Here is a 21,430-nt window from a genome sequence, read left to right as displayed (position 1 = left end):
ATAATACGGGCAAGGCATGTTATATAGAAGCATTAAATTGGGGAGAACTCCGTTTATCCACAGAACAGGTCGACGACCCCCTTACCTTATAGTTTTAATACGTGTGCCTTTTCTGATGAGTAATGGACCCGTCTCAGGACAGGAATCAAATATATTAATCGAACAACGGAGTCAGCAAACCATAATACGGAAGAGGGGAAAAATCCAAAACGTGGATACGAAATAAAAACCTCCTGACGCCTATACAATTGCTCACATAACAAAAGATTTAGGTTAAAAAGCCATATTTAGGACCCATTTATTTATTTTATTTTTGGTATGACGCGATGCAGTGACATAAGCTGAATGACACAGTGCCATTCATGTCACACTTAGCGAATATACACATAGAAAACCCCCATTATTCGTGAAATTTTTTTTTTTCTTATATACAAACAATACAGAAATGAGATACACTTTCGAAAACAATCGTGGGATTTCCAACACGTTGATTTTTTTTTTCTTTTGGAATAACGTAAAAATAACACAGAAAAGTCTATTCAATTATTTCTTTACAGTGTATAGAATATTTCTCGGGTTGTATAACAAACGTATTAAATGATATAGAAAAGAGAAAAATTGGGACGTAGAGAAGCCATTTGAAAAAAAAATTGAAAATACAAAATTCAAGAAATATTTAAGGATCCCGAGAAATTATTTCCAGTCCGGTCTTCGCGTGAACCCCCTTCTACATTCTACACACCGGGGTCACTTCCGTGACTTGCATCACCCGAGAAACGTCTATTGACCTAATACGATCCGAACCACTTAAGAACAGCAAGCACGGGGGGGGGGGTCTTTATTCGTGATTAATTGCTCGTATGCGGTTATCTAAACTGGGGATTGTTCGGATAACTGGCCTTCCCATGACTTTTCCAGAGTTTCAGTACGAATTGTTTCCCATATGAATCCGCTTGCTCCCGCTGATCTTTTTCGAAATTCCCTTAATCAGTAAAAACCTCCAAGTAAGACGGCCAAACCCGTTTATAAATAAACTGGCCATTCGGGAAGAAGTGGCCCTCAAGAGAGTTTCGCTGAAAATAAAACAGAGGACCAGACTTTTAGATCACTTAAAAACCTTGAGAGCATGGCCGTCTTAACGCGCGAGCCCATCTGGGACTCAAATAGATAATGGAACTCGTGATCATAAAATTCGGTAGGCCTACTACGATTTTGCACAGTAAGAGCGTGGGAATTTTCAGCTAGGTGGAGGGCCACAGGCCATCTGGTCCATGATTCTTTCAAGACGGTTGAGAGACAAAAATGTTTTTCGCTGTAGCAAGTCATGGCGTGGGCTAGTTTCGGAAGCAATGGAAAAATGAGCATTGCGTTTCCATCTGATTGTATAAATGCGGTGAAGCATCAATAGATGCTGGGAGGGAAGAGTGTTTTATTTATATTTGCAAAGGAGGCATTTGGACGTCATTCCCGGATCTTTCGAAAAGATAAAGCTTGCTTACATGTTGCCAATAGCACGCGAAATGGTTTTTGACAACAGGAGTATATGCGTACTTGAGTTATCCTATGGATAACGAGGCAAATCGTGTATCCGGAGTCATCAAGAAATCCGGTGGATACACAAATTATTAATTGAACGTGTCCATACGATTTCGAAAAAATGAAAATTAGGATTTCGTATTCAATATTTTCAGAAAAATTATAATACTTTCGAATATTTTTTTTTTTTGAAAGAAACGGTTCAGAAAATGGATAGATAGAACCGCTCACAACCCCGGACTGATACAAAGCAACTTAACTTCCGTTACCTCAAAAGAGGCCGGGGTGTGTCGGAAAAATTAGCAAATATTAATAGTAGTGGCACCCTTGCCCTGTGATCGCAAGTATCAAAGGAGAAAGATGTTACTGAATGAGTGTTTACTCGGAGTTTTGTTTCTGATGTTATTGGGTAGCTCGCGCCAGGACCGTCATTTCAACTTTTTCCAGGGATGGGGGGGGGGGGCAAAGCACATGTACTCAATGTATATATATATATATATATATATATACCATTTTTAGTGTATTTTCAAAAGCCAGGGGATCCCTGCCCCCCCCCCCCTAAATGACGGTGCTGGCTCGCGCTTGCCCGGACTGCAAGTACACCTGGATTTTATTCCCGATGGAGACAAACAATTTTTCTATCTGAAATTCATCTCTGCACCAATATCTACAAAATTAAGTTCAGAACATAACCTTGCTTATGTTAAAAAAATTGTTGTATAGCAGCATTAGAAGTTTCTGTTTATCATTAAAAAAGGGGGGAGTTCATATCATTGTGAAACGCTACGGATAAACTGATCTACTTGGGTAATTCAAGCATTTTTGTTTGAATCTTCTTTTTCGTTAATGCCAACAGAAACCAAACACTCGAAACGGATGCAATCGATTCAGTGTCCATCTGGGCATGGCGGCGGGAAAACTCTCGTTCATCAAAGAGTTATAATGATGCCACGAATCTCTACCGAAAAATAAAGTAACAGAATCTTCCAGGCTGATTAATCGAGCGTTCGCTCCGGTTCGAACCCGTGTGCATAAATAAGCTAAGAACTAAACGCGTATATCAGCGAAGCGAATCCGAGTATGGAGAAGAAGCGATAATTTTTCAACTTCAAGATTCATTTGCTACTTGATAAATAGCGGAAAAAATATGGTATAGATTTTAATAACGTCGTAGTTCCTTCCTTTCCCTCAACACGAGATTCTTACGTAGCCCATGGACGTTGACTATACACAGATGAATTTTTACATCGTACATATCAATCTATCAGCTGGAATGATTGCGTAACAGGTTTTTTTAGTTTTTTTCCATCTTTGATAGAAAAGCATTCAAATCAGTAATAACCGAAGCGTAAAACGAACGACTCGCTTGCATGGAGAGTCCTCTCAACTAAAAAAACGGATGTGTCATGAAAAAGTAGAGCTTCTGGTAAAGTTCACAAGGTGTGGAGCAGAGCACGGGATGCGGAATCATTTAATGAAAAAAAAAATATATATATAGGGTCCATCAAGGCCAAATGACGAATGCCGTGTTTGTGTCCGAACCGGCAGCCGCTTCCCGTAGCTGTTAAATCCATCCGCTATTGTTTTACTTCTTTTATTTGGTCTGGTAGAACTTCCTCTTTTTCCATCCCACCAATGACAAATACGAAAAAATAAAGAGCACTGCGTTTTCTTTCTCTCTCTAAAGGTCAGAATGTTTCAGTGGAGCTTCGTGCAGCTTGGGTGTGACAAAAACCATTTTAGGTGTCGAATTGCTCGATTGCGGCAATAATATACTCAAACAATAACAGAAATTAATTAGCAACGGAGCAGTGTGCGCGACGAGGCTTCAAATGCTGTGAATGATACAGCGCCGAGCTTAGGATGTTGATTTGTATATATCCAGTGGTTTCTAAGAATCAAGAGTTTACCGGACAGGTACATCAGAAAGCGATTTCATTCGCACCATCATTCTAATACGCTGGTCTGCGTCTAGTATGCGGGACCTATACGCAAAGGGCTCCGTTGCGCAGTGCGCTCAGATAAATTGTTCTGGACACCACTGATGTGATTGTCAGCCAGTTCATGCACTGTTACCATGCAGCTGCGGCGAAAAATAAGTAACAGGCCACCTATCTCCTCTAGCATCAACGAGTCGTGGATGACGACGGTTCTCACAACTAAGGATACGAACATGATGCACGCTGGTTTCCGATTCTGCGTGTCGGCGCCGTTACGGATCGGTTAAGAACCTGAATTTCAAGTTTTTTTTAACCAGTTCGTAACGGCACCGACTAGCGGAATCAGAAACCAGTGTGCACTACGTTCATACCCTAAGACACGTTTTCAGGTTGCATTTGCGGAACTTTCCCTTTACCAAATCAAATGTTTTACTCGGGGAAAACTGAAAATCATGGTTAATGAGCGCCATTTTTCGGATGGTACACATTAGAATCTATGAGCCTCGCCTGTGCCGTTGTTAGGGCTCCAAATGCGTTCACTGTCATAAAGGTTGTACTAACGGTTGATATTGAATTGAAAGAGCAGTAGGTACATGACCACAAGGGCAGGGGAGTCACATTGTCAAGTTTTTTTAAAATCCCGCAATGGAAAAAAACTTGAAAACGTATGAGAAGGATAGGGGCATAGTAAAGAGTAAAACGGATGTATTGGAAGATACATCAAGCGCTACCTATAGTGGGAGCTACAACAAACTAACCAATTGCCAGAAAACTTTCAGCCTCATTTCATTGCATTGAACTTATTCTTTTTTGCGGGAAAAAATAATTTTTGAAAAATGGCACTTATAGCCTTTTTTATTTTTAATTCCAGTCATTAACTGATAAAAAGTCAGCTGAGAACCCTCATGCAGCTTCACTACTGAAGCAAGTTTATCTTGAAATCCTTTTCTTGCTTCCAAGGATCAGAGAAAATCGCTGACGATTACGCTTCCATGAAATATCTCATAACACTATAAGTTGACTATAGACTGAACTTACACTGTGCAGAATTCTCACCAAAGTTATGATTTTTTTTTTAAAATCATATTCAGCCAAATCTTATAATTTAGTGTTGAATTTCGCATTGCAATAAAGATTCAGATAAATAAAACCAATACAATACTCAAAAAAATCCAAAACCTTAAGTATAGCCCTGAATGAAAACGAACACCGAGAGGACAGTTGAAATAGCTTCCTCCCCGCGAAAATATAATAAGACAATATAAATTTCTACAGATCCTCCAGGGTTTCTTCTTCCCATCGCTGTAGGATTAATCACTTTTTTATTAGTTAAATCCATACTCGCTCTTGCTTTACATGTTGTCGGGGATGTTCCGGCACTCCACAATTTCTATTTTACTTTCCGCAACCCCCTCTAGGCTGTATAGCAGTATCCCAGGAAGATCTCAACTTTCTCACACACGCACATGCACACGCATTTACTAATTCCTTTCAAGGTAGCGGGTGTACAAAACAAAACAGTGAGAAAAGACTCTTAATATATTCATAAGGATTTCTAGCGTGACACGCATCATGCACCGTCGGCTGCGGTCAAAAAGATGCGAAAATATACTCGTAAGTACATGCTCGAGGAATCCACGTAGGAGAGAGAATAATAAGAGAAAAATACGCGCTTTTTTTTCTAGTCCATCTGTGAAGTTCGTCTCACTAGGTTTTAAGCCTTGCTAACTATCCCATGGCGAAAAGAAAAGCTCCCCTCTCTACTGAGAGCTATGCGAAAATACGTACGCATATAGTAAGAAAGCCTCGCTGCTTTTTCTTTTCTGCCGAAACGCGCTTAACCTCTTTTCTATGCTCGGATAAACACCGATGTCCGCCCCAAAAAAGGTATTTTAAAGAAAAACACAATAAGACGGAATCCACGTATTTTTGTAGAAAGACAAGAATCCGCATTTTTATGCTAGGAACAACACGCGGCGGTAAATTTTCTTTCTTGTTACAAATTCCATTGAAGGACGCGACGTACGATGCAGAAGAATAACAAATATTTAGCCTGACAAGCTAATGACTTACAAAATAAGCCAAACTCGAACACCACACTCGTAAACGCTTTAAAATAATTACGGCTCTATAGAATAAATTATATACACCAGGCATCTTCAACCTTTTCGCTCGCAAACAAAATTAAGCACCCAACAGTGCTCAATGCGTAAAGTCTGATTCTCGAGGGTTCCGGTCAACACATCCCAACTAAACAACCCATTCAAGGTCTAGCATTGTGATGACTTGAGTATTGCACGTACGTCATACTTGCTATATGGCCGTAGGGCGACTAGCTTGGCGTCAAGGCCGATTTTTGCATTGTTTCGGGAGAGGGGTCTGGGAGGACATAATTAATAATTTGGTCGAGAATTCGCTAGATGTTCTGTTACGTCACTATGAAATCTGGTCATCCTACATGCGAGGGCTATTCTGATAATGGCCACTGATGGTGCTAGTGATTCAAAAAATTGGAGACAACTGATGGTGAAACAATTTTTATGTTGAATCGGCTACTTCAATTACATCCTTGACCTACCTTACGGAACCCTGGGTGTGGAACATGTCCCCCCCCCCACATCCTACAACAGGACAGGGCCATCTTAAGAGCATCATGGGTCCCCGGCCAAGTGATTTTTCGGAGACACTATCTGGAAAATTTTTGAATTTCAATCCATTCTCATTTTTGTAAGGCACCTCTTCTCGAGGTGCCCGGATAGGCCCATGTGTTAAGACGGCACTGCAGAGGAGTCTCAGGCTAGCATTATCACGAGTCCCCTTTATAGTGAATTCATAGTACGAGAATACAAAAAAAAAAAAAAATTGGAAAAGATCATGTCGTGCCTCTGGCTAGAGCCCTGTCAGCTCCCCCCATCCTTGTGGAGGCCATGCCTGAGGGTGTTATGACCAACACCGTAACTGTGAATTTTTTCAGAAGAGGCAAACTTGATTTTGCCGCCTCTTTTTCTACTATAACACTGACAAAGTTCTTCGTTTTTATTCATTTATTTTTCAAATAGTTTTGAAAAAATTTTATTATAAATATTGTTTTCTATTTTTATTCATAATTTTACCGCCCCTTCAACATTGTACCCCCAAGGGCAGCTGCACCCCCCCCCCCCCGTACCCTCTTTGGTTTTGGCCCTATCTGCGACCAGGAACGCACCCAGGATCGACAGGGGCACAAAGAATCTCTTCCGTAGAAATTTTGGGTGACCAACCTGCAAAAGAGCATTTTAAACAAACAGAAATTCATTAAGAAAGAGTATAAAGGCGTGTTCTTTCCGAAATTTTTTTTTAATAAGTACGAAGTATTTTTTTTAATTTTTGATAATCTTGTGGGGGAGGGAGAGAAGGTAGCAATTACCCCCCCCCCCCCCGTTTAGTGAAGAAAATATGTTATTGGCATAGGTGGGAGAGGGGAGGTGGACATTCACGTTCACTACATTTCAGTGATTTGCCCTCCTTCCGTTGTAGGAACCTGTATCCGATTATGGGGGAAAGCCCACCCACTTGTGTCCCCCCCCCCCCTCCTGCGTACTCCTCAGGCACAGAGTTCGGAATCAACTGGTTTGCTGGATAATTTATAAAATTATGTCAATTTTAAAAAAAAAATGTACTTCGTAACCATAATTTGCCGGTGATATTCGCTATGTAATTATTGGTTTGAGACATTCTCACTCCTCTGGTTTCTTTAAAAAAAAAGATATAAAAGGGAATATATTCTTTTCGGAAAAGACTCGACAAGATGATGTTTGAGACAGTTGCAGCTGTGTTGATTCTGGTTATTCAGAACACAACCAATTACTTTTGGCCTATTTACGCGATTAATCCTTTCCGGCCACGTGTTCTCCTATAAAACCAAAATCCGGAGTTCTAGGATGCGAGATATTTCTTTTCCACTTCCATAATGCAAGTATACAAAAATACGAATATCAATTGATCGCCAAAAAACATACAAACCTATAATCACAATATTGCTTTCAAATTATTTAATTGCAGCCATGAATGCGATACCTACAGTAGCTACGTACTTCCATTCGTGAAAACGCTAGACGACTACTCAAGTTACGGTTTAAGTAATTTCCCAGAAAAAAAAAAGTTTAGATTTTCAGTTCAATCGTGAAAGCACGGAAACCGAAACCAATCAACAGCACGAACACAATTTGAGATTCATCATCGAAGTGTTTGTTTACACGTTATTCGATCAGCGCAGTTAACGTTCGATTACAAACTATTATATCCTGAGAACTGATATAATTCCCATTTCCGATATTATATCGATATTTTATAAGGATGAATCAAGTAAAACTCGTTCCCAGTGGATTATAAACCCTTACAGCGGCAATGACGAGACATCTCGTTTAACTTGATGCCTTTTATTTCGGAAATTACAAGATATCTCACGTTCTTATAACCCTCTTTTATTTCGGCTATATATGTTCACCATAAATTCATTTAATAAGTGGAAAGGTTTTCGCTCCCGGGTGAAGGTAAGGGCCGGGGATGAGATGGGGGGCCACGAGAATAAAATATGGACCAAAGGGATGGGGGCAAAGGCAGAAAAAAGATTAAGAAACATTGTGCAAAGACGGTGCAATACTTCATGTTATTCTCATACTAAAGCAGCGGTTCTCCACCGATGCTCCGCGGAGCCCTTGGGGCTCAGTGTGCACTTCCCAGGGGCTCCTAAAAAGGACTCCTCGTGTTAAGCAGGGCTCCGCCATAGAAATTATTCACTGAAAAGGGCTCCGCGAGCAGAAAAGGTTGAGAACCGCTGTACTAAAGCATTCTGTACAATGATCGCATCATGACAACAAGCATTGTCGGTCGAAAAAAAAAATTCCCACCGCATGAATGCATACCGGGTCGCTAAAACATTATGACTTTATAGAGGATTCCCAATGTGGCATGTATAGCTAACCGTCCGAATGCTCATTCCTCGGTATCTATCTTCTAAAGAAGTTCGGCGCCTGCCTAAATAAATGTTCAGGTCTGTATTGACTTCTTCCAACTTACACAAGTGTATTCCTGGTTCTTTATAAGTAGGGTGACCACATTTCCTCGAGAAAAATACGAGAACATACGGGGCATGGCCCAACTGTCACTAAATTACGCGCGAAATTGCCAATTATGGCACAAAACTTTACTAAACTACCGCAAAAATAGCTGTTTTCAATCCCCAAGTTTGAAACGATTTTCAGAATGAGTTCGTTTGTGGAGATTCGAAAATTCTGAATACAGTATTTTGTTTCTCATAAATAGATTCAAATTTTTTTGATGAAAATAACAAATTCAAGTAAACTGTATAGAAAACGGGAAAAACCAGGACATTTTTTTGCAAAAAAAGTCGGGACGGACAAAAAAAAACCCGGAACTATCTCGGGAGAAACGGAACGTATGGTCACCCTGTTTATGAGCTAAATTGCTTTATTTGACTTCTTTATACATGCCTACTGCGTCGTTTAATTTTCCCAGGCCATTAGATATGCATCGTATATGAAATCCATCTGAATGATTTATTTTGATCGACTCTTTATGCCTTATGTATTCAAATGCACGCATTTTCTTGTTTATAACAAAAAAAAAAAACTATCAACAAAAGCTCTTCCATACCCAAAGCTGGTTAAAGACCAGCTTAAAGGGTAGCCAGCTTTGTCCATAACTTACACAATTTACCAGGTTCACAATAGAGAGAGAGAGAGAGAAAAGCGAATTTGAAATAGACGAACCAAAAAAAAAAAAGCCCTAGACGAACATATACATTGAATTAATTGAGGTAACACTGACCCTGCAATGACGTCACCGATAATTTCTCTTTCCGCAAGGGTATGAATCACCAAAAAAAAAAGTGTATGCACATTACGTCCAGAGAAATGAAATAAAAAATTATTTACATGTTAGAAATGCTGCAAAAAAAAAAAAAACCTTTTAAATGTTTCTTCGAAGGCGGAAGAAGCAATGAAAAGAATTGTTTTTCTTCTTTATACAATCTTACAAGGAAGCGTATTCACCTAATGAGAGAGATGTACAGTTTTTACGGGCATCATGAAAGTAGGTCATCTCAATAATGAAATAGACGTTTTACAAAAGCTTAAAAAAATCTTTTATCTTTTTATTATACATTCATAGACTTTCTCTTTTGTGCATGTATGTCTCTTCGTACACGATTTTTTTTTTTTTATACTTTAGGAGAGCTACAAAAAGTATTGTAAATATCTCAATTGTCAAGAAAAAAGTAAAATAGAAGAGCGGGGATTTGTTCCTTATGACTCAAAGAGCGACGATAGTCTTTTATTAGAGCTCGTTTTTCAATTTATATCAATGCATCTTTAAAAGAACTTGTGTTAAAAGTGGAGAATGGTCAACACGTTCGTAAATCGCACTTCCTGCTTCAAAAAGATGTTCTTAATTTTTCTTTCCTTACATTTAGAAACCGATTTCTATGAATAAATTTCTCACGCACTGAACAGAATAATAAACGTCTCTAAAAGACCAAATCTCTATATGGGGCCACTTTGTTTCTGGTTCATACTTTTTCTTAATTTTCCCTCCTTTTAAGAGCCACTTCCATCTGGCTACTTCCCTTTAAGGGCCACGTTTGGTGAGAGGGGCGAACGGCTTCCTTCTCTTTCACGACTTTGACTTCACACTTGTATGGCATAAAAATTAAATGAATGTCATATTGCTATTACAGTAGAAATTGGTTAGTTCGGATGCTAGATTATTCGAACTTTTACGAACTGTCCTTGAGTTTTTTTATCCAATTTAATGTAGAATCAGTAATCGAGAAATTCTGCGGTTACGTTGATCCCAGAACAGTCAATAATTTAAGAGCTAAGAGTTATAATAAATGAATTAAAATTTGGGGAAGATTCATAACTGTCAAAATTTTAATAACTGATAGGCCTAATCATTATTTTACGTCAGAGGCCTTCAATTTATTTTCTAGTCGCGAGCCCTGTACCCGTCCTCAAAAGAATAGCACTCTTACGGCAAGTTTAACATGCGAATGCGTGAAATCAGGATGATTTCAATCCTTGAATGCAATTTTTACAAGGTATTTTAATTTTGAACGTTGATCAAGTGCTCGCGAGCACGAAATTGGACACGAGCATCGAGCACTCAGGGAGCACGATGGTGCTCGCGAGCAACGGGTTGAAGATGCCCGTCCTATGTGAATGCTGATGAATAAGTTGCAATTTTACGTGATCCAGGGTGGATTAATTGGATAATTTGAACTTTATTACACTCACTTTTTACTTCGAATTAACCAAGTTCGACTGTACTTGATTTGGCGATTCTCTGACTTGGCAGGACGAAACTATCAAAGGGCCTCACGAAGAGAAGGGCAGAGAACGTTGTGGTGTGCACCTACATATAGTGATTAGTAGAAATCAGAATTTATCCGAATATTTGCACAAATGTCAGCTACGAAAGCGTTGTGCGTGTACGGCCATTAGAGGCAAGAGAGCCACCAGTCACAAAAGTTTTAGAACTATCGACTTGATTGTCAAAAAAGTTGCCGTACCGATTCAAATGTATTTGTTTATAAACGGGTAAGGTCAGGGCCGTAATCAAGAAACGGGGGGTGGGGTCCTTTTTCGAGTCTGGCGCCTTGGATGCCACATCAAGAAGCGCCAAAATGCACGGTTTTGCCCTGGCGAAAGAGCTCATTGTTGTATCCCGTTGCGGCTAGAGCCCATATTATACGAACGTCCCGGAAAAGTCAAACAAAACTTCGGCAGGTTTTTTTTTTCAGGAAAAAAAGGGCTTGGCTCTCAAGACATTTTGGTATTTCACCACACACCGACTTCGGCCATATCACTATACTGCAATTCACTGCCATTAACGAATTAGGTTGGAAATGAAGGTACCATCTATCGATGGTCACCTCACACAATATATTTAGGGAAATATATTCTTCCCCAGGTTTGAACGTGGGACCTGACGGCAATCTTCACTTCACAATGGCAGACGAGCATCTTACCATTACTCGGACGCTACATGCCGTTGCCGAAACCTGGAATCGAACCAGGACCCAATACATTTAGCTGACAATGTTTTCTCTAACCATTTCATGCCAAAAAAGTAACTTCCGCCGGTATTTTTTCAATGCAATATAATTATACGATATTAAATGACAGGAAAACATTTCTGCAAATTTGTAGCCTGAAACACTATTCTTCGGTGCAACTCTATTTAAACCCTTGACTCCCAGGCTTTATTCCCACAGGTGTTTTTGTTCGGGATCTTATTTTAACCTCCCGACCAGAATCGTGTTATTTGAGTTTCTTATCACCGATTAATTAGGTTTAAATAGTCAGGAATTACAGGAACGACGTACAGGGTGTACGTCTTTGTCGCTTAATATTTAAATGAGAGGACGTACGCGGGAGTCAAGTGGTTAAGGGCAGGGTTTGACAAATCGATAAACATTTTACGCGCCAACTAAATTTCTTGGGAGCCAAGAATGATTTTAATCTTAAGAAAAATGGACCTAAAGAGTGTTTTTCCGTTTTTTTCCTTTACATCCTTTTCGTATGTTAAAATACACACAGTCATGGAAATCAGAAAATTTCGTCGAAATTGTGTGAGAATTTTAGGCACCAATATCGATTGCATAGTCAGCATGGCGACCTGGCGCCTGGGATTTGTCAAGCCACGGCTAAAGGCCAATTCTCTGCCAGGCTCGTTACAAAAGTAACGAAGAGTGGTTGTTTCATTTTTTTTTTCTTAGCGAGGTTTTACTGCACTTAACCTTGTATTATAATCCATGAAGACACTTTTTTTTTTAAATAATCGCGTGACGTCATTCTCGACCCATAATGAAAACTCCTTAATGAGTTTCCAATGTCATAGATGACGCAACATACGTCACACTCAACAGCGTAAAGAGGCATACTCTCGTTACTATCACGTGGAGAGAGAGGAAAAAAAATATATTCCAGAAGATTATTTCTTGCTTTTAACTTTTCGTTGGGAGTTGGAAAAAAAAAAAAATTCTTCGATTGGTCCGTGTCTTGAATAGTAATGCTCTTCAAGTTGGATATGTTTTTCTTTCTCCCTCCCCTTTATTATTTCTTAGAGCTCGTGATCATTTTCAATGGTCTGATGGTCACAATGGCAATAATGATACGTATTAAAAAAAAAATCGTATTCCTCGTGGTGTTATTGAACAAAAATCAAAGGATAGAGATCAGATTTTTTTTTAATGTTCTTTCGTCATCCTTTTAAATGCGAGACAAAATCTCTCATATAGTACGCGCATTTTTTTGCTTTCAATTCAAGAGGAAGTGATTTTTCGTTCTTCTCAAACATATAAAAAAGAAGTTTTAGTCACTGGCCTTAGGGCACGCGATCATTCGTGTGGCCCAATTTATTCTGTGGAATTTTCGTTTATACCCATATTACACGTACCTCTTACTACTGGAACAAAAATAATTGCTTCCATATCCAGTTACTTTGAACTCTGTAAATGGAATTAATTACATAACTCGTAGAGAGTATCATTTTTGTATGGGTAGAAAAGATAAAATTTTATTTGTTTAAAGAAATGGACTTTGAAGGGATAAACATTAACATTTTAACGGTAAATGTTCTTAATTGGGAGCATTTGTTTCATTAATTTTTTTTAAAATATTTTCCTTGATGAAATAGTTTTTCTCCCCCCCGAAGGTTTGAGACTCTGAACGTAATTTAGAAGAAAACATTTCATTTATCATTTAAACGAATTTTTTTTTAAATCACTCACTCAAAAAAAAATTACATAGTTCCTATGTACATAGGGCGAGACCGGAAAACGGGCAGGAAATTTAATTCTAGGTTGATGTCTATAAACTTACAAAAAAATAAGGTCAAAGGAAATAAATGTTGAAGATTCTAGAGATCAGTACATTATTGAGGGTTCAAATGAAAAACAAAAACCTTGGAAACCACTGAAATAAGGCGTGTTGGAAAACACGATTGTTTTGAAGTTTACAAGAGGCATGATTTGATCACTATTATAATAGATCAAAGTGATCAAAGCATGCCTCTGATAAAATTTGAATTATCATCTATAACAGGGTTTGACAAATCCCACGCACCAAGTTCCCATGGTGACTGGGAAATCTGTATTGGCGCCTAAAATTTTCTAAATGTGATTGCTGAAGTGTAGTTTATAAGGATAAAACAAACTTTTCTGATTGCGTTACAGTTAGTCTTTTAATATGAGAAGAAGTTACAAAGTTCCAAAAAAGTAATAGGAAAAAAATTATCAAGAACTATTGTTCTTGAGCAAAAATCTGCTTGGCTTTTTAGAAATTTGGCCGCAGCCTAAATATTCTTACGATTTGTCAATCCCCGATACATACATAACCATACCGCTAAGAGGGTCATCCTCAGTTATTCATAAAAACCGGTCCTTTGGAGAGATAGGCCTAGTTCTTTAATATAGGTAAATAATGTTTAAGGAAAAAATTCTGGACATGGAAAAAAAATTGGCTTTATAAGGTATGGACATTAGCACAGAAAAAAAAAATTCACTGAAATAAATAGTTTTGAGTACTTTGAAAAATTATTTTATTATTCTGAAATGCTTGTGGAAATTTGTCTGGTTTAGGAAAATGAACAGAACACTGGTAATTATATGGCTATATAGCCAAATATAAATATTGCTCAAAATAATTTAAATAAAAATTAGAGATAGGACGAATATTCGGACACTATTCGGTATTCGGCCCTTTTGCCGAATATCTGTGTAAATCTAAGCACAACAACTAATTTTGTAATAACGTTTTTTCAATATAACTTGTATTCTCTTTTAAATTTTCTTTAATTTCTCCATTCTCTCATTGATTATTTTATTTTTTCTATCCGTCGATCTGGCCCCATGGTGCAGTATAATAATGCAACAGTTTATATTCATTTATATTATTCAGATCATAAACTTTGTCTGATGATATACATATAACTTAAAAAATGTAAGGAAATCACAAACACTGCACAATATCCCCTACACCTGAATGCGCACTTGAAAAGAATCAATAGTCCGGTAAAATAGTAACAAGCCATCAGTTGGATGTCTCATATTTCTCAGATACCTTTTAGCATTCATAATAAAACCCAACTTTTATTATCTCACTATGCCAAAAATTTAGGTGTTAAGCACACTTATTTTCATTTCAAGAAAGCTGCGTAAAATAATGTTTTTACAACTTTTCTAGAGTGTAATGACTGTCTTTCTCTGTTGGCAGATATATCAGTGCCGTCTTATGGCATGGGCCTCAAGATAAGAGGGGCCTCACAAAAATGAGATCTGGTTGAAACTTTCGAGAATTTTCTTGGTAGGGCCTCAGAAAAATCACTTGGCACATGGGGGCCCATGATGCTCTTAAGACGGCCCTGAGATACACTGACATAACTTTTGAGCTAATGAGAAACTTCTCTGCAAATGTGGACAAAGACAATCTGAGAAATTTTGTTCAACGCCAGATAAATCAGAGGTCAAGAATCTTAATACCAATTAATGTATTTAAATTTAAATAAAAAAGACATTTCCAATAATCAAATTTAATATTTCCAATGTTAATCAAAAACATTTCCTACGTAAAGTTCATGATGAGCACCTACACAGGTCTGAAATATTTTCCTATGCCCAGACTGCATGACTGGATACTATTTTCATGATTGAAATTTAGATAAGTGTATCATAGTGACGGCCTCCATCAGGACTACCACAGAATTGAACCCCCCACCAGCAGCAACAAGTACAGTAATGATCACGGCCAAGTGGCGTGGTGGTACGATGTTCGCCTACTACCGTGAAGGTTGCTGTCACGGTCCCGGGTTTGAACCCAAGGCAGAATATAGACAAGATATTTTCCCTAACGAACTTGAGGCGACCACTGATAGACAGCGCCTTCATTTCATTAATGACAGTAAATTGCAATATAGCGATATAGCCAGAGTTAGTGTTTGGTGAAGTAGTACAGTAATGGTCTGCTGAATTTGGTTTTCTATGGTTCCCAACTTTGAGGCATGAATGAGAGTCGATCTCCTCGTTAAAATGTCTCACCACAGAGAGTACTAGGCCTACAACGATACAATTATTCAATCATTACACTTCACCTGTACTTATGGCACAAAAATTGATGGCAGATGGCAGCACTGTAACAAGCATTTGCACCAAACCCCCCCCCCCCCTTCAGGTTAGGCTCACAACACAGCTCTTCTTCAATCACCTGCTTATATCTCTTCATTGAGACAGAGCAGCGGGTCATGATCTGGTTGCAAATATGATAAGTGGATATTGTTTTTGTGTGAAAAAGTCTGATAATGACACTGTTTTAGTACGAGAAAATCGGATAAGCAGGTAGGCCTACTCTTTTAAAAAGGAAAAATTGGAATAAGTGAATAGTAGGCCTACTGTGTTAGTGAAGAAATATTGGAGAAGTGGACACAGAGTTTCAGTAGATAAGAATCAAATATGTAGATGGGCCTCTTGTTTTTGTAGGTATCAGATATATAAGCATATAGGCCTATTTTTTAAGTCAGGTAAAGTGCAGTCATGTGGTCACAGTGATGGACTTCCACCGTGGGGGATCCAAGATCAAACCCCAATGCATTGCAGACATGTTCACTTCTCCACAATTGTTTGTAACTTCTTTAATGCTCCCAGTATATAGAGGGAAAACGAGTCAGCACTGGGTATTACAGCTAGTCAGTGATAAATATATTAGTGGATGAGAATTAGATAAAACTACTTCTACTAAACTCCCCATGTACCTTGTTCATATTCCTCTGTGGAACTTCTAACAAATTGGTACATGTTGGAATGCGCGTGTATATGTGTAGTGAATCTGACGTGAAATTTGTTTTCTGTGTAATGCTTGTTATGTGTAGCGCTGCCATTTCCCTCAATTTTTCTAACTATGAGTGAAGTGCAATGATTGAATAATTGTATAACCGTAGTAAGCCTGTTGCTCTCTGCAGGAAGACCTTTTAAAGAAGGAGATTGGCTCGCATTCGTGCCTCAAAGTTGGAAACCACAGAAAACCAACTTCAGCCGACCACCACTGTGGTGACAGTGGGGTTTGAACAAGGGTCCTTGTGATGTGAGTACGTCACTATAACCACTCAACCACCATAGCAGCACACAAGTAGCCTATACTGCATTAGTATAATTTTTTTTAGTCTTGATGGATAAAAATCAAATACTGTGTTTTACTGCATTAGCCAGCATGCCGCCAATGTAGAGCGCCACCAGATTTTTTAATGTTGGGGTCTAGTTCATTCCCAGCATGCCAGGAAAAGTGAAGTTTAATAAGGATCACCATATGCATTCAGCAAATCCCATGGATTTTTATAATAAAGATATTTAAGAATTTTCCAGAATCTGTAATTTTGTGTTTTTCAGCATGCTGGTCTCCCCAAATGTTTCCTAGCATGCTGGATATGACGGGGAAAAACTATTTTCCCATGTAATGGGTTTATGAATAAATTACACAGTAAACAAATTCAATAAAGTCATTTCACTGTATTTAACATTACCAGAGATGAAGCAATAGCTGCCTTATAGTGGATATAATGCTCCCAGTCCTAACGAAAAAACCCAAAGGGCCTAAAAATCTGTGATGTACGTTGCAGAACAATCAGTGCTACTGCGGCACAATCAGGAAGAAGTTTAAAAAAAACACTGTTATGTAAAAAAACTATCATGGGAACTTTCACTGCAGAAAATTTCCAGTCATCAAAGGCTGGCTTCATTGCAGAACAATGCAAAACATTTTGCTTTGGGGATGGTAAGAGAGGTTTAACTGTATAATAACAATGAGACCATGATATAACAATAATCTCCAGACCCAGAAAAAATATCATTGTAGCAGGATTGTTATATCGAGAGGCAGCAGTTTAACATTAGGGTACAGACATTTCAATACAAGACTTGAAAAAATATTGTTGTAGAGGGATTTATTGTTATATCAAGTATCGCGTAGTAGCAAGGTTTCATTGGACAGTAACACCTCAATATAATATCAATAGCTGATGACATCATCTTGCCAATAACATTTTCATTATGCAAGTCCCTACCATGGTGTAATGAAATCTGAAAATTTTGTGTTATCCTAAAACTCTAATTTAGCAACCACATTGAGAAAATTTTAGATGCCAATACAGATTTTCTAGTTGCCATGGTGACCTGGCGACTAGGATTTGTCCAGCCCAGGCATACTTGTATTTATTTTTGAATTGGTCATAATCATTACCAAAGTAGAATGTTTTGCATTGATCCACAATGAGCCCTTTACTGGCTACAAATGTTCTGCGGTGATAATTTCCATAATAGTGTTTTCTATACAATTCCCATAATAGTGTTTTCTATACAATTCCCATAATAGTGTTTTCTATACAATTCCCATAATAGTGTTTTCTATACAATTCCCATAATAGTGTTTTCTATACAATTCCCATAATAGTGTTTTCTATACAATTCCCATAATAGTGTTTTCTATACAATTCCCATAATAGTGTTTTCTATACAATTCCCATAATAGTGTTTTCTATACAATTCCCATAATAGTGTTTTCTATACAATTCCCATAATAGTGTTTTCTATACTTTTCTTGAAATCTTTCCAGATTGTTCGGCAGTAACACTGATAGTCTGTGCAGTATGTCACAGATATCAGCATAATCTGCTTTGGGGCATGATGTGCATGCAATTTGAAAGAAATATATAAGGTCTTAATAAAATCAATATGAATATTTAGATCACAATATATATTCACACTCAAATTAATAATAAGTGTTTTATTGGTTTTTTTACCAACCTGAGTACTTAATATCAGTCACCTATAACACCATCCTGTATATAACATTTCTATGCCCCTATACAGGGTGTAGCGTGACTCCTTGAGCGAACACCTTAGAGTCATTATGCAAAATAAGTGTGCATTTTTTGTGGGGGCCCTACTTAGAATAATTAGTGAATTGGGTTTGCTCATTAAGTCACCTTGCTTTTAAAGTCATTTTTTTCAGTCCCCATGGGTGATGTTATACAGGGGTCTAACTGTACATGGAAAAGACTAATTGGACATGGCTAATACTAGGCCTAATTTTTGCATGGGGGCAAGTGCGCATTTGTGCAAGTTACCTTACTCCAAAAAAAACTAAGAATACAAATCCACAACAGGCAAAATGTCCAACGAGGTGGCTGAGAAAAAGATGCCCATAACAAATATGGATGTCATATATTTCCACAAAAATACAGCAACCCAATTAAAAACACAATCACAAAAATTATAAACAACATATACACATGATACAATGCCCATAAAGAAAATTATGGTTGTCTTATTCCAAGTATGGATAGCTTCTCGATTTACTCCAACATGTTTATTGTATTTCATTTTAAACGTGTCAATCATGTTACAATTTACTACCTCCAGGGATAAGCTATTCCATTTATTAACAACCCTATTAGAGGAAACTCCCTGCGACAGACACCATAATCTCGCATTGTCCTTTACCAATCCATACTGGAGTCCCATTGTAAAAGCAGTCAATTGGCGGTGTACTAAAAGTTCATGGTCCATCCTATCCATCCCGTTGAAAATTTTGAATCCATCATATCTCCCCGACACCAGTGCTCATCCAATGTAAACATATTTAAAAAATGAAGTCTCTCTTCATTAACCCAATAAATTGAAATTCCTTCAAATTGAATTACAGAAAATTGATGTAACAGATTTTGCATCAGTTTTGAAGTTCAAAGGTTTTCTATACACAGGTTTCTCCGCACGAAGTTTAATTAAAAAGAATTATTAAATTTAAAGGAATTATTACAGCTGGAACTGGGAAATCTTTTTTTTTTTTTGTCAAACTGGGTCATAGAATGATATGCGTGTGATTTCAAAGAAATATACAAGGTCTGTATGAAATCAATATGAATATTAGACAAATGTATTCATACTGAAATTAATAATAATGATTGTTATTGGCTTTTTTTTACCAACCTGAGTACTTCCGCTTTCTTCGTCCATGCTTACAGTATGGCTTTGGGTACTTCATAACACAGAAGCTTCAGTTCTAATCTTTTTTCACTTTTCACGGTGATAATTATTATAATTATTGCAGTGCATCAATAATCGCGACACAAAGCACTTGTTTTGGAGAAATAACAATAATAATATATATCCATGGTTCAATTTATTTCTACGAAGTAAATATTGCAATGTCACTGGAGCATTCAACTCACGTCTCCACACAATACTCTGCGATTGCCAAATAAAACAATTCTCCTTATCCTCTTGGATTTTCTTCTGCTTCTCTACCCTGAATATCGCTACGATTACGATTAATGTTACGATTAAGACCACTAAAATCGATGTTGACTTTTTCGTTTACTGACCAGAAAAACATTTCGATCAAATATATATAATATATATTATTGTTAAATTATATCAAATATATATAATATATATTATTATTAAATTATATCAAATATATATTATTTTATATGTTATTTTTATATTTTTTTACCAGTTCAACAAGCTTAGCTCTGCCCATATTACATCAAGACAAAAACGTTCTCTGTTGACAACAGATGGCGCTACAATACTGAACTGATTGCAAAGCTGTATTAAAGATCTTGAGCCGCTCCGACTGACTGACTTTGTGTGTCTGGGAAAATAAGGAGCCCCTAGGACTTTTTTTTCGTTCCATTAGGGTACGCACCATAGGCGTAAACTTCTATAGGGCCCATGGGCCCGAGCCCCCCCAACATTTTTGAAGACGCGGCTCAGCCCCCCCAAAAATTCGTATGAATATGGCTTATTCATTTTGCAATGATGAAAATTTTTTTTTTTAACCAAAAGTTGTCCTAATTATGAATTAGTTAATGGAAACAATCTGCTCAAAATTTTAGTTCTTTTAAAAAATCTGGATGGTCTTTGGCTTTCTTGTTCCATGACAATACGTTTATCTCATTTCTTCCCTGCCGTTGAATCCCCAATTGCACCCTCCATCGGTTCCAATCCTTACTGCCAGAAAGCACGGCTGAGAGGAAGATTCTTTGAGGTGTTGAGGGGGCTCTTTCTTCTTTGCCTGTGGCAAAAACTGAGTGTCTCTTCTTTTGTTCACTGCGACCGGAGGACGGCCATGGCGCCGACATGAAAATAAGCCCAAAGATGCATGGTGGGGGGGGAGGTTGAAAATTGGGAAGCAATGATATTGAAACCGAAATAAATTACACTCTATAAAGAATAGGTGCCAGAACCTAGAGGCTGAGGCCATTTAACCCCCCCCCCCACCGCAATAAATTTTGTAAGGGGACTGAGCCTCCCAGTAATTACTGAAAAAAACCATTGTGCAATGCATTCTCCCTCTCCTTCGTACACGCATGAGTCCCGTATATGCGGGAGGACCAATAACATTTAGCCCCCCCCCCAATGTTTTTTTGAAAAATATTGGGGAAAAAAGCACATTCTAAATGCTCATTCATAACAGATCTTGAGGATCGATGCCGAAACATTTTTCGAGCCCCTTTACAACAAAATTTGACTGGGGGTGGGGGTAGAACATAGGTGTAAACTTGTATCCGGCCCGTGGGCCCGAGCCCGCCCCCTCCCCAACATTTTAGAAGAGCCGGCTCGGCCCCCCCAAAAATTCGAGTGGATATGTTTCTCACACTTGGCTCAGAAAAAACTTTTTGACAAAAAATTTCTTTAAATAGTATAAATCCATCTACTCGAAATTTTATTTTTTTACGTTTCTTCAGAATCTCAACGCACTTGTTCTGTGACAATAGTAGTCTTATCTCCCAATCAATCCAGCATCCATTCATCCTAAATTGCGTCCTCCCAGAGTGGTGCCTGAAGGCACCAGTGTAGATAACTTGGGGGGGGGGGAGGGATCCTTTCTCTTGCTTGCACT

The 21,430-nt window shown here is 38.1% G+C and overlaps 1 protein-coding gene across 1 annotated transcript in view; it reads right to left on the bottom strand.

Moving 5' to 3' along the window:
• LOC149064686 (uncharacterized) overlaps positions 1-19,795 on the bottom strand; it is a 60,007-nt gene extending 40,212 nt beyond the window's left edge. Inside the window, exon 1 of the mRNA XM_089254878.1 lies at positions 19,513-19,795. Coding sequence (XP_089111004.1) covers positions 19,513-19,539 — 27 coding nt within the window. The 5' untranslated portion in view covers positions 19,540-19,795. The remainder of the gene's footprint in view (positions 1-19,512) is intronic.
• Positions 19,796-21,430: the final 1,635 nt, after the last annotated feature.

The sequence above is a fragment of the Pholcus phalangioides genome, unplaced genomic scaffold (assembly GCF_987345545.1).
Source record: "Pholcus phalangioides strain wild (caught in Gottingen) unplaced genomic scaffold, Ppha-v1.0 ptg000042l_1, whole genome shotgun sequence".
NCBI lineage: Eukaryota > Metazoa > Arthropoda > Arachnida > Araneae > Pholcidae > Pholcus > Pholcus phalangioides.
This window is presented reverse-complemented; position numbering and strand designations above follow the sequence as displayed.